Source organism: Pipistrellus hanaki, assembly GCF_964339955.1.
Source record: "Pipistrellus hanaki genome assembly, chromosome: 6".
Lineage (NCBI taxonomy): Eukaryota > Metazoa > Chordata > Mammalia > Chiroptera > Vespertilionidae > Pipistrellus > Pipistrellus hanaki.
In genome coordinates this window covers 84,400,507-84,419,445 of record NC_140508.1, presented here as the reverse complement: position 1 = coordinate 84,419,445, position 18,939 = coordinate 84,400,507, and the positions used below count along the sequence as shown (strand labels likewise).

The window sequence follows — 18,939 nt, the reverse complement described above, 5'->3', positions numbered from 1 at the left end:
GGCCTCCTGGTTCCTCCCATGTAGCTGGCCTGTGTCAGGCATCCCATTAACACGTATTGGTTCATCCATTCAATACTTATTCAGCCCCTACCCTGTGCCAGCACCATTTCCATTTTACTGTGTGGTGGAAGCGGGCTGATTGCCTCCCTTCTAGTCTTTCAAAGGCCACCCTTCCCCACTGTATGGGGGTAAAGTCTTTTCTGTCACCGTTTTTTTTAATTGATATTTTTTTATTGATTAAAGTATTACATATGTGTCCATATCCTCCCATTGCCCGCCCACCCCACTCTTGTACATACCCTCACCCCCCTGCTGTCTCTGTCCATTGGTTATGCTGATATGCATGCATATAAGTCTTTTGGTTGATCGCTCCCCCTTACCCTCTCCCTCTCCTACCTTCCCTCTGAGGTTTGAGCTTCTGATAGATGCTTTTCTGTCTTTGGATCTGTTTTGTTCATCAGTTTATGTTCATTATAATCTGCAAGTGAGTGAGATCAAGTGGTATTTATCTCCTCTGTCACCTTTTCCTGGCCTTTCCTAGGTCTCCTGGGCCTCCCATCCTTGCCTGCTGAGTCCTGTTAGTCCACACTGGCCATCACCTGCAGTGTCCTTCTTCCTCTTCCCCCTCCCTGGATGCTCACCTTCTCACAGCCCTGATCAGTGTACCTCCTTTTGGATATGGTGGCTCCTGTTTCACCAGACAGACCAGCATTTCCAGTGTTACCGGAGGGGGCTCACAGCACATAGCATGTGCCTCGAATAAACTCTTGCCAACATTGAATTGACACTGCTTGTTGTAAAATGGTAGATGTCTTAGATTTAAACACTATCAACATTGACTGTATTATCTGCCGGGCGCATGCTTATCTAATTCTTCACATATTTGATTTTTACTTTATGAAAATGATATTTCAAAAATCACTTTTAGAGGGGTGGAGGCGGACGTTGACAACTTACTCTGTGCCGGTTTCTTTTCATATGTTACTCCATTTCATCCTCATGATATTTCTGTCAGGTGGATCTTTCCCTCCATATCACAGGTGGGGAAACTGAGGTACAGATTAGACAGATGGCTGAAGTCCCTGGCACGGGCTGACGCAGCTTTGCAAAGCTCAGACCGTGCCTGGTTTTGCAGGACTCGGAAGCTGGTGCTCTCTGCTGCCTCGCAGCCTCTCTCTGTGCTGCAGCCACAGAGGCATGCCCCGGCATTCATTTCTTCCTGCTTGGAATGAGACGTCGCTGTTTACTTTCTTGGGGAGGAAGATTAAAATCAATGTAGCTAGCCTTATTAACTGTTTAACATAGGGGGGACCTGCAGATGCCAGCGCTTTTCCTGAGAGCACCAAAGCAAATACAAAAATCCAATTTGCTTGCCCTTATTTGTAATCTTCTCCAGAGTTTAAAATTCAGAGCTGTGAATGATGAGACAGGAGTAACGAACCGAGCCCCAGACACGAGGATGTATTTACCCATCTCTCTCTTGTTGGCAGGTGGCTGTTCCTTTGATGAACACTACAGCAACTGTGGTTACAGCGTGGCCCTGGGGACCAATGGATTTACCTGGGAGCAGATTAACACGTGGGAGAAACCAATGCTGGACCCAGCCGTGCCCACAGGTAGGTGACCCGCTGTGTTTGGCATAGGTAGGTGAGCCACTGTGTTTGGGACTGTGATGAGGATGGTATCTTCTATGATGATTCCTGGGAAAGAACTTTCTGATGAGTTAAGTTGTCTGAGAGGGCAACACACAACTTTGTTGGTAATAAGTTCCCTGTTCCCAGAGGTATGCAAAGCAAGGCTGAGTGAACTCTTAAGAATGTGGTTAAGAGTCACATGTTGCTTGGACTCAGGAACCTTTAGGGTTTCTTTTAGTTTTGAGATTCTGATCTTTAGCTCCGAGTGGAGCATCACGATTTTGCTCAGGAGCCTGGTAGCAGTGGCATTTCCAGGGAAGAAGGAGTTTCTGAAGAATCTGAGGTCACGTTTTTTCCTTTCAGGCCACAGAGACACAGCTTGTATGTATGTAGGGGAACTTCCACAGTGAAAATATTGCTCATGAAATTAATAATGTCCAGAGCTCCTGAATACCACGTTTATCCTTAACCGATGGGCTAAACCCATAGTGTGCCCCCTTGATGGAGACCTGCATGAGGCTGGCCTGTGAAATGTGTTGGAGGGGTGGTACACCTGGAAGAGGTGTGCTCAGGGTAGGGTGTGCCTGGGTGAGTTGATGTTGTAAGGCTGGAAGAATTACAGCTCCGAGAACATGAAGACCACCTCTCTGTAAAATGGAATCCATGCTGCAGTTATCAGGATAGCTGATTGTTGGCTAAGGGAAGCCATGTTTCATTCTTTCTCCATGAACAAGAGCTTTCTCTAAGCCCCACACTTTCTTGGCTTTTAGCAATCCTTTCGGCGCTCTTTCTCCGGCTCCTTGGTCAGCTCACTCTGGCCATTAAACATTGGGGTTCTTCAGGCTCATTTATACTCTTTGCATGTGTCTTAGGGTTCTCCAGAGAAATAGAACCAATAGTATATATATAGGCATTTGTATAGGAGGAGATCGATTATAGGGATTGGCTCACATGGTTATGGACAAGCCCCATGAGAGATCCACTTTGCAAGCTGGAGAACCAGCAAAGCTGGTGGTGGGATGGGTATGAGCCCTGATCAGAGTCTGAAAGCCTGAGAACCGGAAACACCAGTGTCTGAAGGAAGAAGAAGGTAGACATCTCGGTTCAAGCCGAGAAAACAAATTCACCATTATGTTGCCTTTTTGTTTTGTTGGGGTCCCCAGGGGATTGGCCGATGCCCAGCCACATTGAGGAGGACCATCTGTTGTACTGAGTTTACCAGTTCCACGATAATCACTTCTAGAAACATTCTCGCAGAACACCCAGAAATAATGTTTTGCCAGCTATTTGGGTATCACTTAGCTCGGTCAAGTTGACACAAAATACTGTAAACCATCCCATGGGTGACCTCAGCCATGCCTGTGGCTTCAGTTGCATCAGACATCTCTTTGGAACTCTACATTTACATAATCCACTGTGTGTGCCTTCGTGAATTCTGGGGAGAGGGATCTTTCAGGGGGTCACTAAGCTGAGAACAGAGAAGATGCTCAGATGTATCGAGGGGAGGTTATGGTCTTTGTGTGGCCGCATTGACTTTAAGTTTGGCTCCAAAGCAGGAAGCTACTGGATGGCTCATCCTAGTTCCTGCTATGGTTGTAAATTGTTTTGATAAGCTCTTTCTGAGTGTAGACATGAGCCCTGTGTATAATAACGATGTGCTCTGCTACAAAATTGAGCCTCCCAGAGCTGGTGGGATCTTCACTTCTCATAAGCAGAGTCACCAACAACTACACATGCCCATTAGTACAGTGACTGTTGGGCAACCTTTTGGTGAGAAAGAACACAAGCCTTATGGTGGCCTCCAAGACTTGGCATGGCTGTTCCTTCCTATACATCCAGCTGCACCATCTTCCATTGCCCCCTGTGCTCACTTCACACTGACTTGTGTCAGTTTCCAGAAGGTTCCATGCCTTTTTCTGCCTCAGATACTCACTTGGAAACAGCACTCTTCACATAACCTTTTTCCCTCTGTTCTCTGGTGCTTTCCCTTCACATCTCAGCTTAGACATCACTTTGTAGTAGTTCTCTCTGGGTACCCCGGTCTAAGTCAGCTCTCTGTATGATTCCCATTGCTCCCCACTCTCTCTGAAGCACCCACCACTGCGGATGCTATTGGTTCAGTGTATGTTTTACTCCCAGATGAGAAGTTCCACGTGAATAGGGTCCATAACAATCTTGTCTGCAGCTTTATCTCCAGTGCTTAATACAGCGCATCGTACATAGTATGTACGAAAAATAACATTTTTGTTAGGCGAATGCCTATAGAGTCTTTATGACATAGTTTTAAATGAAGGAATGAATGATAAACATTATTAAATGCCATTAGCCTTCTGTGAACTGACCACACATTTTCAGTCTTTGCTGCCATCCTTCCATTTTACAGATCAGAAAATCAAGGCTCCGAGAAGCTCAGTGACATTGCTGCTTTTGCCACTGTGCCACTGCCCCTCCCCAAAGGGACAGCTCTGGATTCTGATCTTAATTTTCTCATCCCCTCATTATGGCAGGCTGTCATTTCATAAATATTGGATTGTGCTAATACAATCCTTGGAGCTTGTCTAAGTAGAGACGTTTGACAACGATCACTGGAATTGTTCTGTCGTGACGTGCCTGGGGATTGCAGTGGCGCCCCGCGCTGCTGAGGCAGAGGCATGAAAGTGAATTTGGATTAGAAAATTGTTTGTTCTTCCCATGGGCGCAGGCTGAAGTCTTACTTTTTCTTCTGTGAGGCCAGCATTTCCATCGCGTTGGAAGTCTAGCTTGAGTCTATGCATTCAGATGGTCCATCACCTTTCACTGAGCTGCCTCTGTGTGACAGGCTCCCTGTTAGACCCTGGCTAAGTCAGACCGGGTCATGTTGGGCATTTATCCCCCTCGTGGCTTCCTTGGTCAGATAGAATGAAATCTGAAGTCCTGGCTGTGGCCTGCACGGTCCTGTTTGTCTTCTCTGAGCCCCCTTTCTTCTCTCTCAAAATGCTGCACACACAACTGGCCATTTTCAGTTCCTTGGGCACATGTCAGGTTCTCTCCTTGCTCAGAACCTTTGCATATTCTGTTCCCTCTCATTGGAACTCCTTGTTCTCTCTCTCTCTCTCTCTCTCTCTCTCTCTCTCTCTCTCAGTTAATTTTAACCCGAGGATATTTTTCTCCATTGACTTTTTAGAGAGAATGGAAGGGAGAGAGTGAGGGCCAGGGTGAGGGGGGGGGGGGGGGAGAGAGAAAGAGAGATGAGAGAGACACATCAATTGGTTGTCTTCCATATGCATCTGACCTGGGCCGGGGATCAAACCTGCAACCCAGGTACTTGCCCTTGACTAGGAATCAAACCCAGGATCATTTGTTGCACGAGCTGATGCTCTACCCACTGAGCAACGTGGGCTATGGCTCTACTCTTAAATTGGCTGATTTCTTCAGGTCTCAGCTCAAATGACTCCTTCTCAGGGAGACGGTTCCTCAGTGTCTATCTAAAGAAAGACTCCCTTGTTCTCACTCATCCCATTGTGTTCTTTGATTTCAAAGTCCTCCTCACAGACACACTTATTCCATACTCTTCCCCTGTGGAGTGACTCAGTTTCCTCACCTTTACCATGGGAACCAGTGTGAGCGTTAAATGGGATGGTGGCCGTGTGGGTGAGATGTGTCCATACATAATGGGGCTTCATCAATGATGGCTCCCCTACGTTCTCCTCTGGTTCTTACTAAGTCTGTTTTAGCACCTTGCCCCCTCCTTCAGGCTCACCTGCCACTGCTTTCCCCAGGTGAGGCTTCCAGCGGGAGGTCAGCCTGGATCCTGAGGGACTGGAGAGACCTTTCCATCCCCAAGACCAGCGCTGCCCGAGGGCTGGGGCACCTCCCGCCTCTCGCTCGGCTCTGTTAGGTCAGCGTTACCCACTTATGTGTCGCATTCTTCCCCTCGTCCCGCTCTGTGGGAACAGTCCGGGCACATGTCCCAGGCTTCGGGCCTGGTTCTCCTCCAGCCTCATCTGCCCTGGGGCTTCTACAGAGGAGGGGGGTCATTACAGCCACAGCGCTAAATAACCCGTGCTGCACCCATTCATCTTCTCTCCGGGCCTCGCTCTTTTCCATGGAGCTAAGCGGCTGCCGCCAGCAACTCGCTCTGCCTCCCCCTCTCTTGGCATGGTTTCCACATGACCATGCTGAGGGCAGCCCAGGCCCCGCGGGAGAGGCATGTGCCAAAAGTGCCGTTTTAAAAAGGGCTAAAGTCAGAAATAATGAGGCCTGGGGAGGTTTCCTCCTATTCCCTTCGAATGCTTGTAGGACCTTATTTGAAGTTGTTGGAATGAATTTGGATTGAATCCCAGGCTGAAAACCAGGTGCAGGAGAAATACTGCATCTGCATCACCTCGAATCTTACCCTGAACCTCCCTGAGTAGGATATCCATTTCCAGGCATTATGCCCCCCTTCTCTGGGGGGTCTACAAATGTCCTGGGACTTGAGCAGGTCCCTGTGGTTTCCTCTGAGGGTCACTGTCACATCCCTTGTGGGTCCTGTGGGTCTTGTCATTCTGCTGCCTCTTTCCCAGGTCCAGCCCGCTCAGGTGCCTCACCCAGCAGCCCTCTGGCGCCAAGCAGCGTGAGGCCCTCAGGCCCAGCTCTCCCCCTTCCCAGGGTAGGAGAACCCTCCACCACCTGCCCAGCCCTCCCAGGCACACCTGTCCCTGCCCCGCCTCCCTGGGACCCGCAGCACAATCTCTTCAGTGGGTGTCACACCAGCAGCTTCTTATTTCCAGCCACACTTTCCGGAGCAGAGAAATACCCTCTTGGCCGTGGCCTGGCTGGAAGGGAGGAGTCAGGGATCGCAGACACACAGGCACCACACGCACAGGCAGGAAGAGCCAGCCGCCCAGCCTCCGTGGAAGCGGGCAGGTCTCCAGGAGGGTCCTGGGCACCTCCTCTCGGCCCCTGTGCCCTGGGCTGTGTATCCCCGCTTTGCTCTGACTGCAGATATCGACAGAGAGAAGTGCGGGTCTAGTATGGGTGGAACTGTGTTCCCCAAAGAGATAAGTTGAAGTCTTAACCCCTAGCACCTGCGAGTGTGACCTTATTTGGAAATGAGGTGTTTACGGATGGATTCAAGTTATGATGAGGCTGGGTCACACTGGGCCCTCTTCCGGGATGACTGGGGGAAGAGAAGAGACAGACGCATAGGGTGGGCCACGCAGCCACACAGGCAGAGATCAGAGTGATGCTTCATGAAGCGAAGGGACACTGTGGATTGCCAGCAGGTGCCGGAAGCCGCAAGGTGCAAGGAAGAAATTCTCCCTGGAGCCTTCGGAAAGAATGTGTTTCTGCCATCGCAGACGCCTGGACTCTGGGACTGTGAAAGAATACGTTTCTGTTGCCTTCTGTCACCCCGTTGGTGATAATTTGTCACGGCCACCCTAGGAGACTCTCACTGGCTCACTCACATCAGCACCCCGGCACCACCGCCTTTTCTACGCCAGAGCTCACGCCAGGGCACTGTGAGCACCGCCTTGGCTCTCTCTGAAGAGAGCTGGCACTCACTGCGTGTTCACTCTAACCGAGAACTGAGTTTGGTGTTTTCCTTCGCCTTTCCTCTAATTGCCGCCGTCCTGGGAGCTCAGAGATACCGTCTCCTTTTGGGAGACCCGGAGGAAGAATATCACCCACGTGCCAAACATGGAATCCTGGAGACTAGCCCAGGAGTCAGTGGCGGGACAATGCCTTGTGAGTTCCAAGGCCCTGAGCCCAAGTCAGGAACTGGTGGTCCCGAGCACGCTGCATTATGTTTGCTTACAGGATGGAGCCCTTCTCACCTGCACCCACCCCGCCCCAGGCCTTTACCATGCTGCTGTCTGTGTCCGTGGAGTCTGCATATATGCATATAACTTCTTTGGTTAATCTCTTCCCACCCAACCCCACCTTATTCTCAAACCTTAAATGAATGCCGAGTTTGTACTCATAGGTTAACTTTCTCCATCTCAGTTTCCTCAAATATTACTATTTACAGACTGATGTGTATTGCTAGAGAGACGAGAGAGAGAAGAAAAAAAGGGGGAGGGGAAAGGGATAAAAAGAGAGAACATATGTATGTGATAATGGTACCAATTATCCAGTTATAAGGAAGCGATATTTATGTGCTGCTTATTGTGTACCATGTGCTCTCCTAAGCACTTTAAATACATTAACTTGTTTAATCCTTACCGAGGCACACAAATGTCGATATAATTATCTGCATTTTACAAATTGGGGAGCTGGAGGCAACAAAAAGCTTGAATGACTTCCCATGGTCATCCTTAGCATCTGTGGGCCAGGACTTTCCTGCGGGAAGCCTGGGTCAGAGCCTGTGCTCGCGACCACCTAGGAATTCAGATGATGAATAGGATCCTAGCCCCAGACTCACATCACTGTGTTCAGATCTGTCCCCCCACCCCCACCCCCTCTGCTACATGGAGCCCCACTGGATGGATGCAGCATGGTTTGTCTAGCACCCAACAAATGGCGACGGGAGGAGAAACGATGAACACCGAACCATACCCCATATGCCCAAATAAAAGGCGAGATTTTTGTCTCCAAACAGCTCTTGGAAATGTTCTTACAAAACATGTCATATAATGAAATGGTCTCTTGGATACTTTGAACCACAGAGTTAATTGAGGAAACTACATTAGCCGGCAGTGACCCGCTCAATGCTAGTTTGGGATGTTTACAGGGATCACAGAATTGAGTTGGGGCGGCGAGCGGGGTGGGGGGTGGGGGGGGGAGGTTTGAAGACACGTTTAGCGTTAGTGCGGAGGATATGATCCAATGGTGATGAGTTGTACAGATGGCTTGGAAAAGCAACAGAGGATCTTTGTGGCCAGATCAGGACGCACATCTGTCAGGTGGATGGGAAACTGCGTTTGTTCTAAAACTCACGCAGATGCTTGTCTTGGTGTTCAGTTTCCTGTGATATCAAAATTGGGTTCAGAAAGTATTAGGAGAGAATAGTATGACTAGAAATGGAGGTGATGTGGACTGAGAAGGCGCTTCCTCTGTGACAGACCTGTTATCAGCGTTGCGGTGACGGATTTGAATAAAAGTCTCTATGATATATGGGAATGGACACTAAACCACTATGTGTTTTGGTGGTGTTGTTTTTTGTTGTTGTTGTTGTTGTTGTTTTAATTTTTTATTGTTTAAAAATGTATAATATGCTAATTAGACCTGTCAGCCAAACAACCTTCCAGACATCCTTCCGGCTACCTTCTGGACAAAGCCAGGCTGTGAGGGACAAGCCCCTTGCACGAATTTTGTGCATCGGGCCTCTAGTTCCTAAAATAAAATGTCTGGATAATCCTGTGGTCCTAGCCCCCCATCTGTCTGTCTGTCAATAGCCAAGGCAGCTGCTTCTGACTCCTCAACTGGGGCCTTTGTCTTCCGGTGTGTGTGAGGATGGGGCACAGGGAGAGAGATCTCCCAATCAAACTTGCTCTGCTCTCAGAGGACCGGAGTGTAATGATCAAACCCATGTCCCCTGGAAATCAGGGGCACATCTTCAGATTTCATTTTTCCACAATTACTGATCATTTGGTCATTTACAGAAATGTCCCCTTTAACTAAAGAAGATCTCCTATCCTCCTCCCACCACCACCCGCCCTTCGTCCAGTTTTGCCGCTGTGCTCTGTGTTAAGGTAATTATGCTTTAGCTTTGGAAAGCAACAGTTACTGTACAAACTGCTTTTTTTTTTTTTAAACTTCTCTTGACTCTGACAATTTCTTTTAAAGTCGCTTTCTTTCCCAAGTGTATGTTCATCATTAAGAAACCCAGTTCCACTCTCTCAGAATTCAAAGCATTATTTGTCATTAGTGAAGCAACTTGTAAAAGCTATGGACAAACCCTAGCCAATTTGGCTCAGTGGGTAGAGCATCAGCCTGTGGACCAAAAGGTCCCTGGTTTGATTCTGGTTGCAGGGAGGGGTGTTGAGGGCTCAATCCCTAGTGAGGGGTGTGCAAATGCAGCTGATCAATGATTCTTTCTCATCATTGATGTTTCTATCTCTCTCTCTCTGGAAAAAAAAAAAAAGCTACAGAGAAGAAAAGTATGCTATGCCTTTTGTTAAGAGTCCTGAAAGTTTCTCAGGTTAGAGTAAGACTTATAGCTTGGAAGAGCCTTCTAAGCTATAACTGCTAAGACATATAAGCATGAAAAGTCTATCATTTGAGGTGTTTTTTTTTCTAGGTATTTCAATCAGAAAGCTCTTAAACACAGGGTATTAGAGGCTTATAAAACCATTGGAAGCCCTTGCATATATGGTCAGATGAGCTTTAAAAAGGGTGTCAAGCCTGGTTGGTGTGGCTCAGTGATTGAGTGTTGACCTGTGAACTGGGAGGTCATGGTTCAATTCCTGGTCAGGGCACATGCCTGGGTTGTGGGCTCAACCCTAGTGTGGAGCATACAGGAGTCAATCAATGACTATCTGCCATCATTGATGTTTCTATCTCTCTCTCTCCCTCTCCCTTCCTCTCTGAAATCAGTAAAAATATATTTTTAAGAAGACCACACAATGGGGAAAGTACAGTCTCTTCAACAGGCTGTGTTATCCATATACAAAGAAGTTAAAGTTGGGCTCTTACCTTATGTCACACCATACACAAAAATTAACTCGAAATGGATTAACTACATAAAGGTAAGACTGTAACTATGAAACTCCTAAAAGAAAACATAAGTGAAAAGCTCCATGACAATGGATTTGACAGTGATTTATTTTTGGATATGACAACAAAAGCAAGAATAGGCAAGTTGGAGGGACTACATCAAACTTACAAACTCCGTGAAACAAACAAGAGACTGTAAAGGCAATCTCCAGACTGGAAGAAAATATTTTACACATTGTATATCTGCTAAAGGGTTAATACCCAGAATATATAAAGAACTCAAAACTCAACAGCAATAAATACAAATAAACTAATTTTAAAAATGAGCAAAAGACTTGAATAGATATTTCTGCAAAGAAGATATACAAATGACTAACAGGCATATGAAAAGATGTGCAGTATCACCAGTCATCAGAGCAATGCAAATGAAACCATGATGGAATGTCACCTCACATCCATTAGGTTGGCAGTCACAATAAGAATGATAAAAAACAATAACAATAGTAACAAAATAATCATTGGTGAGTACACATAGAAATCTGAACCCTTGTGCCTTGTTGGTGGAGATGTAAGATGATACCACTCCTATGGAAAAAAATATGGAGTTTCCTCAAAAAGTTAAAAATAGAACTCCCATATGATCCAGCAATCCCTTCTGGTTATATATCCAAAAGAACCCAGAGCAGGATCTTCAAGAGATATATGTGTATCTATGCTTTATGGCAGCATTATTCACACTAACCAAGAGGTGGAATCAACCCAAATGTCCCATGAGAGGATGAATGGATAAAGAAAAACATATACAGCTTTTAAAAGGAAGGAAACTCTGACACATGCTACAGTATGGATGAACCTTGAGGACATTATACTAAGTGAGAAATACGAAACCAAAAGACAAATAGACTGTATGATGTGACTTACTGGCAGTATATGAAATAGTCAAATTCTTAGAAACAGAAAGTAGAATTGTGGTTGTCAAGCGCTAGGGGTAGGGTTGTTCAGTGGGTGCACAATTTCAGATGTGCAGGATGAAAAAGTCCTGCAGACCTGATGCACAGCAGTGTGCGTATAGGGAAACTACTGAGCTGCACACCATGGTGAAGATGGTGAATTTTGTTATGGGTGTTTTGTTGTTGTTGTTAATCCTCACCTGAGGATATTTTTCTATTGATTTTTAGAGTGCAAGGGTGGGGGAGAGACAGAGAGAGAAACATTGATGTGAGAAAGACACATTGATTGGTTGCCTCCTGCATGTGACCAGTCCAGGGTCAGGGTTGAGCCTGCAGCCAAATTGACTGGTCTTGAGCCTGGGACCCTTCAGTCCACAACCCAAAGCTCTTTCCACTGAGCCAAACTGGCCAGGGCTATGTTATGATTTTTATCTCATTAAAAGGAAGATGCAGTTTCTAGGCTTCCAGCCCCAGTGATGTGTGAAAGAGCTCAGAAAGGTGGGAATGATGCAAAGCACCAAGACACAATTTTCAGTAACATGTGTCCCGAGTCAAGGAACTGTAGTTCTTTGCATGTGGAAGACATGAATGGGAGTCAGAAAGCCAGTTCTACAGGGGACTAGCAATCTGACCTGGGCCTGGCTGAGTATCCTCTGGGCTGAGGTCAAGTTCCCCCAGGAGAGTAGTAAGAGCAGAGGGAAGAGAGCAGAACTGGAAATTCCCACACTCTGCGTGATGCGCAGATGCCTGAGTAGGAGATGGACCAGTTCATTCAGAAAGGTGGGGGTGGGCTAGTTTGCATTACTCAAAGCACCCCATCCCATGCCCCCTCCTGGAGTCTTTGTGCCCTGACGCCCTTCTTTCCAGCTCTGTGGTTTGCCTTCCTGCACCTCTAACCCCCCAACTCTACCTGCTTTTCTTTTCTGTCTTCTCTGTAACTTCCAGGTTCATTTCTTTGCCTTGAGGATCACCAAGCTCTCATCAGTCCATGTGCCTCCAGTTTCTGCCCCAGGTCGTGCATACAGAGAGCTCAATACAGAAAAAGTTTATGTAATTTCACACTTAACACCCATCTCTCTCAATCAAATATATTCTCCATCCGAGCAGGAATCAGCTTTCCCGTTCATGGTGGGGGATCCCCAAACACTAGGCTACCCCATGCTTCCCTACTCTCATTTCTAGATAATCCCAAGCAAAACTGTACCCTTCAGCAAGGGCGTGGACCCTGAAAGTCAGCATGGGTCTGGGGGTTAGACTCAAGGAATAGATAGGTCGCCTCAGGAGTCCCAGCTGCTGTGAGCCCTTTAGATTTACAGATATTTGAGATCATGCCTGCTTCTTTCCTCACAGCACCACAGCAGGATTTCAGACTCTGCCCGCGCTCGAGCACTGCCCCATGGCACCATGGGCAAAGCACAGGGCTTCCTATCACATGTATTCATATTCGAGCCCTGGCTCCAATATTCACCAGTCTGCCGCCTTGTATGACTGAGGGCCTTTCTGAACCTCAGTCTCTTCTGTGAAATGGGAAGGGGAGTACATGCGTCCCTCATCTAAAAGCAGTCTCGATAGTAGAGGCTCACATGAGTTGAGGGCTCCCTGTCTCTGTATGGTTAGCTGTTGCCACTGTTATTGTGATCGTGATGAATAGCCAGGCCAGTGTTTCCTATTGCAAAGAAATGTGTTGCTCTCAGCTAAAAGGACCACCCCCTGCCACCCACCCAGCCCTCCTGAGGGCGGATTAGAAGTGTTGTGGCTGTAAACTCAGCCGACACAGGCTGTAATGGACTAAATTATCACTTGTTTTACAGTCTTGACGAGAAAAATAAATGCAATTACACTCACGAATGTCGAAAAATGAAGCAAAGCAGTGTGGATCGGCACATTCGAGGTGCTTTTCCAAATGGAAAGCTGTGTGCAGTGAATGCTAATGTCCGCCCTCCCTCCTGCTCCCTGGCATGTCCTGCAATGCGATCTTTCTGAGTGAAGGGAGCAGCTGGGCCCAGGGCCCCAGGCACAGAGTGGTGGCCTGGCATGGTGCCCACAGCAGGAGACCCCGCAGGCAGACCCCATTTCCTGTCTTGACTGAGGACCCAGAAGAGATCCAATTTCCTAAAGTAGGTGACTGAGTGACCTCAACGGTGCCTCTCTGCTCGTGGACCCTGGCATCTGCTCTGCAGGTCCTCTGTCCTTCTGTCCAGCAAACATTTGCTGAGCACCTACTGTGTGCCATGCACGATGCTGTTAGTAGTAGAGATGAATCTGATAAGCCCTGCCCCCCTCCCCCCCAAGCAATCTCTGTTGTCACCGAGACCTAAGGAGCATGATGTAGGCTGATGCTAGCCAACACGTGGCCACCAGCCTCACCAGGTGGAGAAGTGGCCAGTCCAAATTGAGATGTGCTTTAAATATAAAATACACAGCACATCTCAGGAACTCAGTGTGTGTGTATTAAGGGAGCAGCTGGGCCAATCTTACTATATTATACATAATCTTATATATAATCTTAATATGTATTACATAATCATTTATATAACCTCTTATTAATTTTTGTATTGTTAAATTGGAAAAGATAACTTGGGTTCAGTAAAATACATTCAGGTAAATTTCACTTATGGTATTTTTACCTTTTAAAATATGGCTACTAGAAAGTATAAAATACAAAAATGTGGCTTCCATCATATTTCTGTTGGACATAATTGATTTAGCCCCTGTTTACCTATTCCTTTCAATCCTCTACCAACAGCCCCCTCCCATCCCCTTCCTGGTGGCCCTTCTGCCAGTTTTTCAACTCTACCAGACTCTTTTCTGCCTCAGGCTCTTGCGATTCTCCGGTCCCAGAATGTTCTTCCTTAGCTCTTTTTCAACATAAATATCTTCTGTGAGAAGTGTCCTCAGACTTCTCTAAATATATCTGTCCTGTCATTCTTCCTCAAAATACCCTTCCTTTTGTGGTCACTAATGTAGTATTCAGGTATTTTGTTTCATTGTTTGTGCACTTGTTTCTTCTAAGAAAACATTAGGGCAGAGAGCTTATCTGTTGTCGTTTTCCTGTTCCAGTCATATTACATACCACAGCAACTAGCACAAAGTAGGTACTGCATTATTTTTCTTAAAGAACCAATACATGTTTAAATGTCCCAAAGGAGAAATCATGTTGAGATGTTGAAAAGATGTTTGAAAACACTTAATAGCGGGTCCTGTAATCAGTCTGCTCTGGAAGTTCTGGTATTTATTATTCTGGGTGAGAAGCATGTGGCACACGGGTCTTCAGCGGAGAGAGTTAGATGGACTAGAGGTGGGGTCCAGGTTAAGAGAATTAACAAAGGATGCTGAAGCAGTGGGTGCCACCCATAGTGGGGGAGACTGCCTCTGGGACTGAAGACAACGGGAGCGGGTGTTGTTACAGGACCGCTTGCACCACAAAGGAGGATCACAACCACTGCCAAACCTTATCCCCCCACCACCCACCCTCTGGCAATCTGCCAGCACCTGCCATCGCTCAGCCTCAGCCAGAGCAGAGGGTGGGAGTGGCCGAAAGATTCCCACCATAGACTCAGACTCTCAGAGGTCAGGGCAGGGTAAAGGTGGGTCCAGAGTGGGGGACAGACAATAACTGTCCCTCTGGAAATTGCCTGGAAAGGATTTTCTTAATGTGCTAGAACATGTCTATTCCAGACCAATAGCCAGACCCTAAAACGCAAGGATGCTCATGATCACTAACGTTATTTGACATCACTCGAGGACTTCTGGTAACAGAACTGGGCCTATAACTATGGGAAAGGAAAAGATAAAGTTATGGTTTGTAGAGAATGTTCTCTATCAAAACTCCAAGAGAAGTAAGTAAAAAACTTTTGGAAGCTATCAAAAGAGTCCAGACAATGACTAGTTAAGAAATAGATATACAAAATCAACAACATCCTAAATTCTAGCAACAACTGGTTAGAAATATAAAAAGGTTCATTTTATGAAAGCAACAAAAATTAAAAGGCTGAGGAATCAACTCAAGACAATATGACTGACCCGTACAAGGATGCTATGAAGCAAAACCGAGGGGGGGAAAAATAAAATGGATGTATCTTTTTCTTGGATGAGAAGACTTTATATTTTTAAAAGTTGTGAATTTAATTTAAAATATATAATGTGAATTAGAATAAAAGTTTGTAAGCAATGTTATACAATGATTTTAAAGTTTATCTGGACAATTAAGTTGTCATAGACTATGAAGCAGATATTGAAAGCAAATAATGGGAAAAACTTCTATTTGTAAATTTTAGAAATATATCCTGGAATTAAAAGAGGTCTCACAGCATATACCAATCCAAGAAGAGACAGGTAGATCAATAGAACAAAAAGATATCCCTAGAAGGGGTGTGTGGTGTGTGTGTGTGTTAGATAAACTTAACATTTCCAAATGGCGAGATAAGTCAAGATGAAATTGCAATGATAACCCACCAAGAAAGGTGTGGGCCAGTTGAATTTTTATACATATATCAAAATATATTTTAGATAAATGTAGCACATCCGAGTTCAATGTAAAAATCTGAAAGCATCTAGATATGGAAGGAAGGCATGTATAAATCTTTAAGTTATCTTTGGGAGCAGGACAGTTTTCTGCTGTTATCATTAAAGGCAGAAAGCCATGAAGAAACAAAATTTTTAGATTTGTCCCTAAATATCATAAGCTAGGTGAAATGATCCACAGTAAACGGAACTCTGCTATTTACAATACAAAACAAATGATTGATATCATTCATATGAAAAGAGCTCTTACAGATCAATAAGAAAGACACAGGATCCATTGGCCTTATGTTCAGTGTTGGTGAGACTTCTGAGAAGTGGGCGGTTACACACAGCTGGTGGGTGTGCAAGTTGGTGCAGTATTTAGGGAAGACAACTTAATATCTGCCAGAGACATAAAATATGCCTATTTTTCATCAGAACTTCTATTTTTGGAACTGTATTTAAAGGAAATAATTAGAGATAAGTATGATCTGAAAAATTCAGGGTGTGTGACCTATGACATGACACTTGACCTCCCAAAGTGGCCATTTCTCCATCCACAGTACACGGAGATAAGGGAACTCGCTTAGCAGGTGGTTGTGAGGGCCATTTTGGATGATCAGCCTTAGAAAGCATTGCAGCTATGAAAATGGTGTGTATTCTCTATTAACTGGGGCCTGTTACCCTTCGTTCCCTTCCTCTCTACTCCCAGCTCCTTGGATGCTATCTACTGGGGAATCAGCTACAAAAGGAGAAACAAAGAGAGAGCTTTGAACCTTTGATTCGTTTAAGCAGGGCCACTCTGAGGACAGACGCTCAGTTTGGCTGAACCAGCATGTAGTTAGCACCAACCACATACAAGACAGGATTTTGTGCCAGACCTGGAGCTCACAGAGGCTATCGCCTTGACCAAATGTCAGGTTCTCTGATTCTTTTCTCAGCTAAGCCTTGACCTTGCCCCCCTAACCCAAAACTCCCATCCCCCCAACCCGTCTTTCACCTGCCTTCCTCAGTGTTAGCAAGAATCTGCTGAGTCAGAATGGCAAGAATCCCCTTACCCTTGATCATCCTGGCTTTCCTTCAGCAAGAATCCTACTAAGTCATTCCAGCAAGATTCCCCCATCCTCTTGTCATTTTCCACCCGCTGACCTCCTTGGTTATCAATCCCCAGCTCTCTGCTGTATTCAGAACGGAGCCCAATCTCTCTTCCCATCGCAATATCTCTATCACAGATTCTTCCTTGCCATTGAAACAAGCGTCAGAGTCATTTTTTCTTTGACAGTGGTTACCATGGCGAGTAAATCTCAGCGTGCCCAGAGGGAGCTTTGTGTTTAATGGGTAGACCAATAGGTAGATGCACGATCAGCTGTGTGAAAGAGAAGCTCATTATTTTATTAATTCAGCAAACATCTACATGAACCTGTAATACATCAGGCATTAGGGGTGCGGCTGTGAACAAGATACTCCAGCTTTTGCCTTTGTGAAGCCCCGCAGTCTGATGAGACAGATGGTAAAGACAAACATAAACAGAAAAGCATTGAAGGGGCAGGTTCCTCATCCCCAGGGTTGTGAGAAAAGCGAGTGGTCCCAGGGGAATAAGAAGACTTCCTGCAGGGGATGACATCTGAGGTGGATCTCCATTGAGTTGAACTGTTGTGTGTGGTCTGCAAGGGCCCACAGGTTCAGAGCCTTGTAAATCCATTTGTGAATAAGGATGGTGTTAGGTGAATCTACAGCATGTAGACTGTGGGAAGAAGGAAGACTGCTGAAGTTTCCAGAGACAGCCTAGCTGAGAGGAAACGCAGACAGGGAGATTATCCTAATAGGATTTCACAAAGACCACTTAGCAGTCGCTGAGCTCCAGGGAAAAACAGTGATGAGCCCTGGTGGAGAAATAGCCAAGAATCTCCAACTCTGCAAAAGCTTGGAGAGAAAAGCTGACAGTCGACAGGCAGAACAAGATGACACTTGCAAAAAGGTGAAAAGAATAGACAGGAGAAAAAAGTACACTAAGAGATATGGATGGAAACGGAAGCCCATTAATATAACTTGGGGACACGCATTAAGATGGTTCCAGCCCTAAGAAGGAGCGGAGCCAGGACTTATTCGCTATAGCACTTCCCTTTTGTCAGGGAACTCCTGGAGTGAGGGGTGGGCACTGGCAGGTCCGAGTCAACTAGAAAGAAAGTAAGTATGGATATGCAACTCAATAGACGTAAATGGGATGGCCAGTCCTAACCCCTCCTCTTTAGAGATGGGGAAACTGAGACCCAGAGAAATGATGTTGACTTATTCAAAGTCACAGAACAACATAGAACGTGCTAGAGCTAAGACATTGGAAACTTGTCCATTGCTGGTGGAAATGCAAACTAGCACAGCTGCTATGGAATAAGTTTGTGGGTGCCTCAAAAAAAAAAAATAAAATGAACATACAGTTACTACATGACCCAGCAATTCCACTCCTAGAAATATACCCCAAAAGACTGAAAACAGGTACTCAGATTTGATCCATGGTGGGTCTTTGACTACCATATTAGTCCAATGTTCTTTTTATTGCCCCCCCCCCCCCACAGCTTCTATCTTTCTTTCTCTGTTTCTCTCTTCCCCCATCCTTCTCTCCCTCCCTCTTCTTTTCCACTTGTACATACTACATATATGATGTTGGTTTCCCTGTCCAATCATTGACTGGGACTAGATGAAGGCTCTTTCAGTCCTGATGGTGTGTACATTTTCACATGCTTGGCCAAAACATATTTAGCAACTGCAGATCTGGTATTGATGAGGGGACAGTCTTTTCTGAAATATGCAGACCTGGGATGTTGTCCAGAAGCTGATGCAGTCCCAGTCTTGAAAGAACTATCATGTCCTCTCACATTTTAATTGCTTGTTTCAGGAGTTTATAGTCTCTTTAATTTCCCTATGATTACAAGTTGTCTTTTTATGTTTCCTGGAGCACCTCTTCTTCCAAAGTGAAGTGTGTGTGTGTGTGTGTGTGTGTGTGTGTGTGTGTGTGTTTATTTTAAACTATCTTTGCATGTCAAACCTACGTGGGGTCTGACACAAAATTCATGTAAGTCTTATGCTGGTTTTAGTTTCTTTTTTCTCTACTTGACTATATATGTAAATGGGGTCAGTTATATTTGATCCAAATAGTGAATGCTGAATTTTCTTTTGCTACTCTTCCTGTTGATTTGGGTACCATTTGATTCCTCCTTAATGTGAGAAGAAATAAC

At 45.7% G+C, this 18,939-nt stretch overlaps 1 protein-coding gene across 18 annotated transcripts in view; it reads left to right on the top strand.

Annotated features, from left to right (window-relative positions):
* PTPRT (protein tyrosine phosphatase receptor type T) overlaps positions 1 to 18,939 on the top strand; it is an 856,519-nt gene that overhangs the window by 246,332 nt on the left and 591,248 nt on the right. For 17 of the 18 annotated variants that reach the window (XM_084887522.1, XM_084887521.1, XM_084887516.1 and 14 more), the window contains exon 2: positions 1,491 to 1,616. The exons of the other annotated variant lie outside the window; for it this stretch is intronic. In XM_084887522.1, the coding sequence (XP_084743648.1) occupies positions 1,491 to 1,616 (126 nt within the window). The remainder of the gene's footprint in view (positions 1 to 1,490; positions 1,617 to 18,939) is intronic. 18 annotated transcript variants of the gene reach the window in all.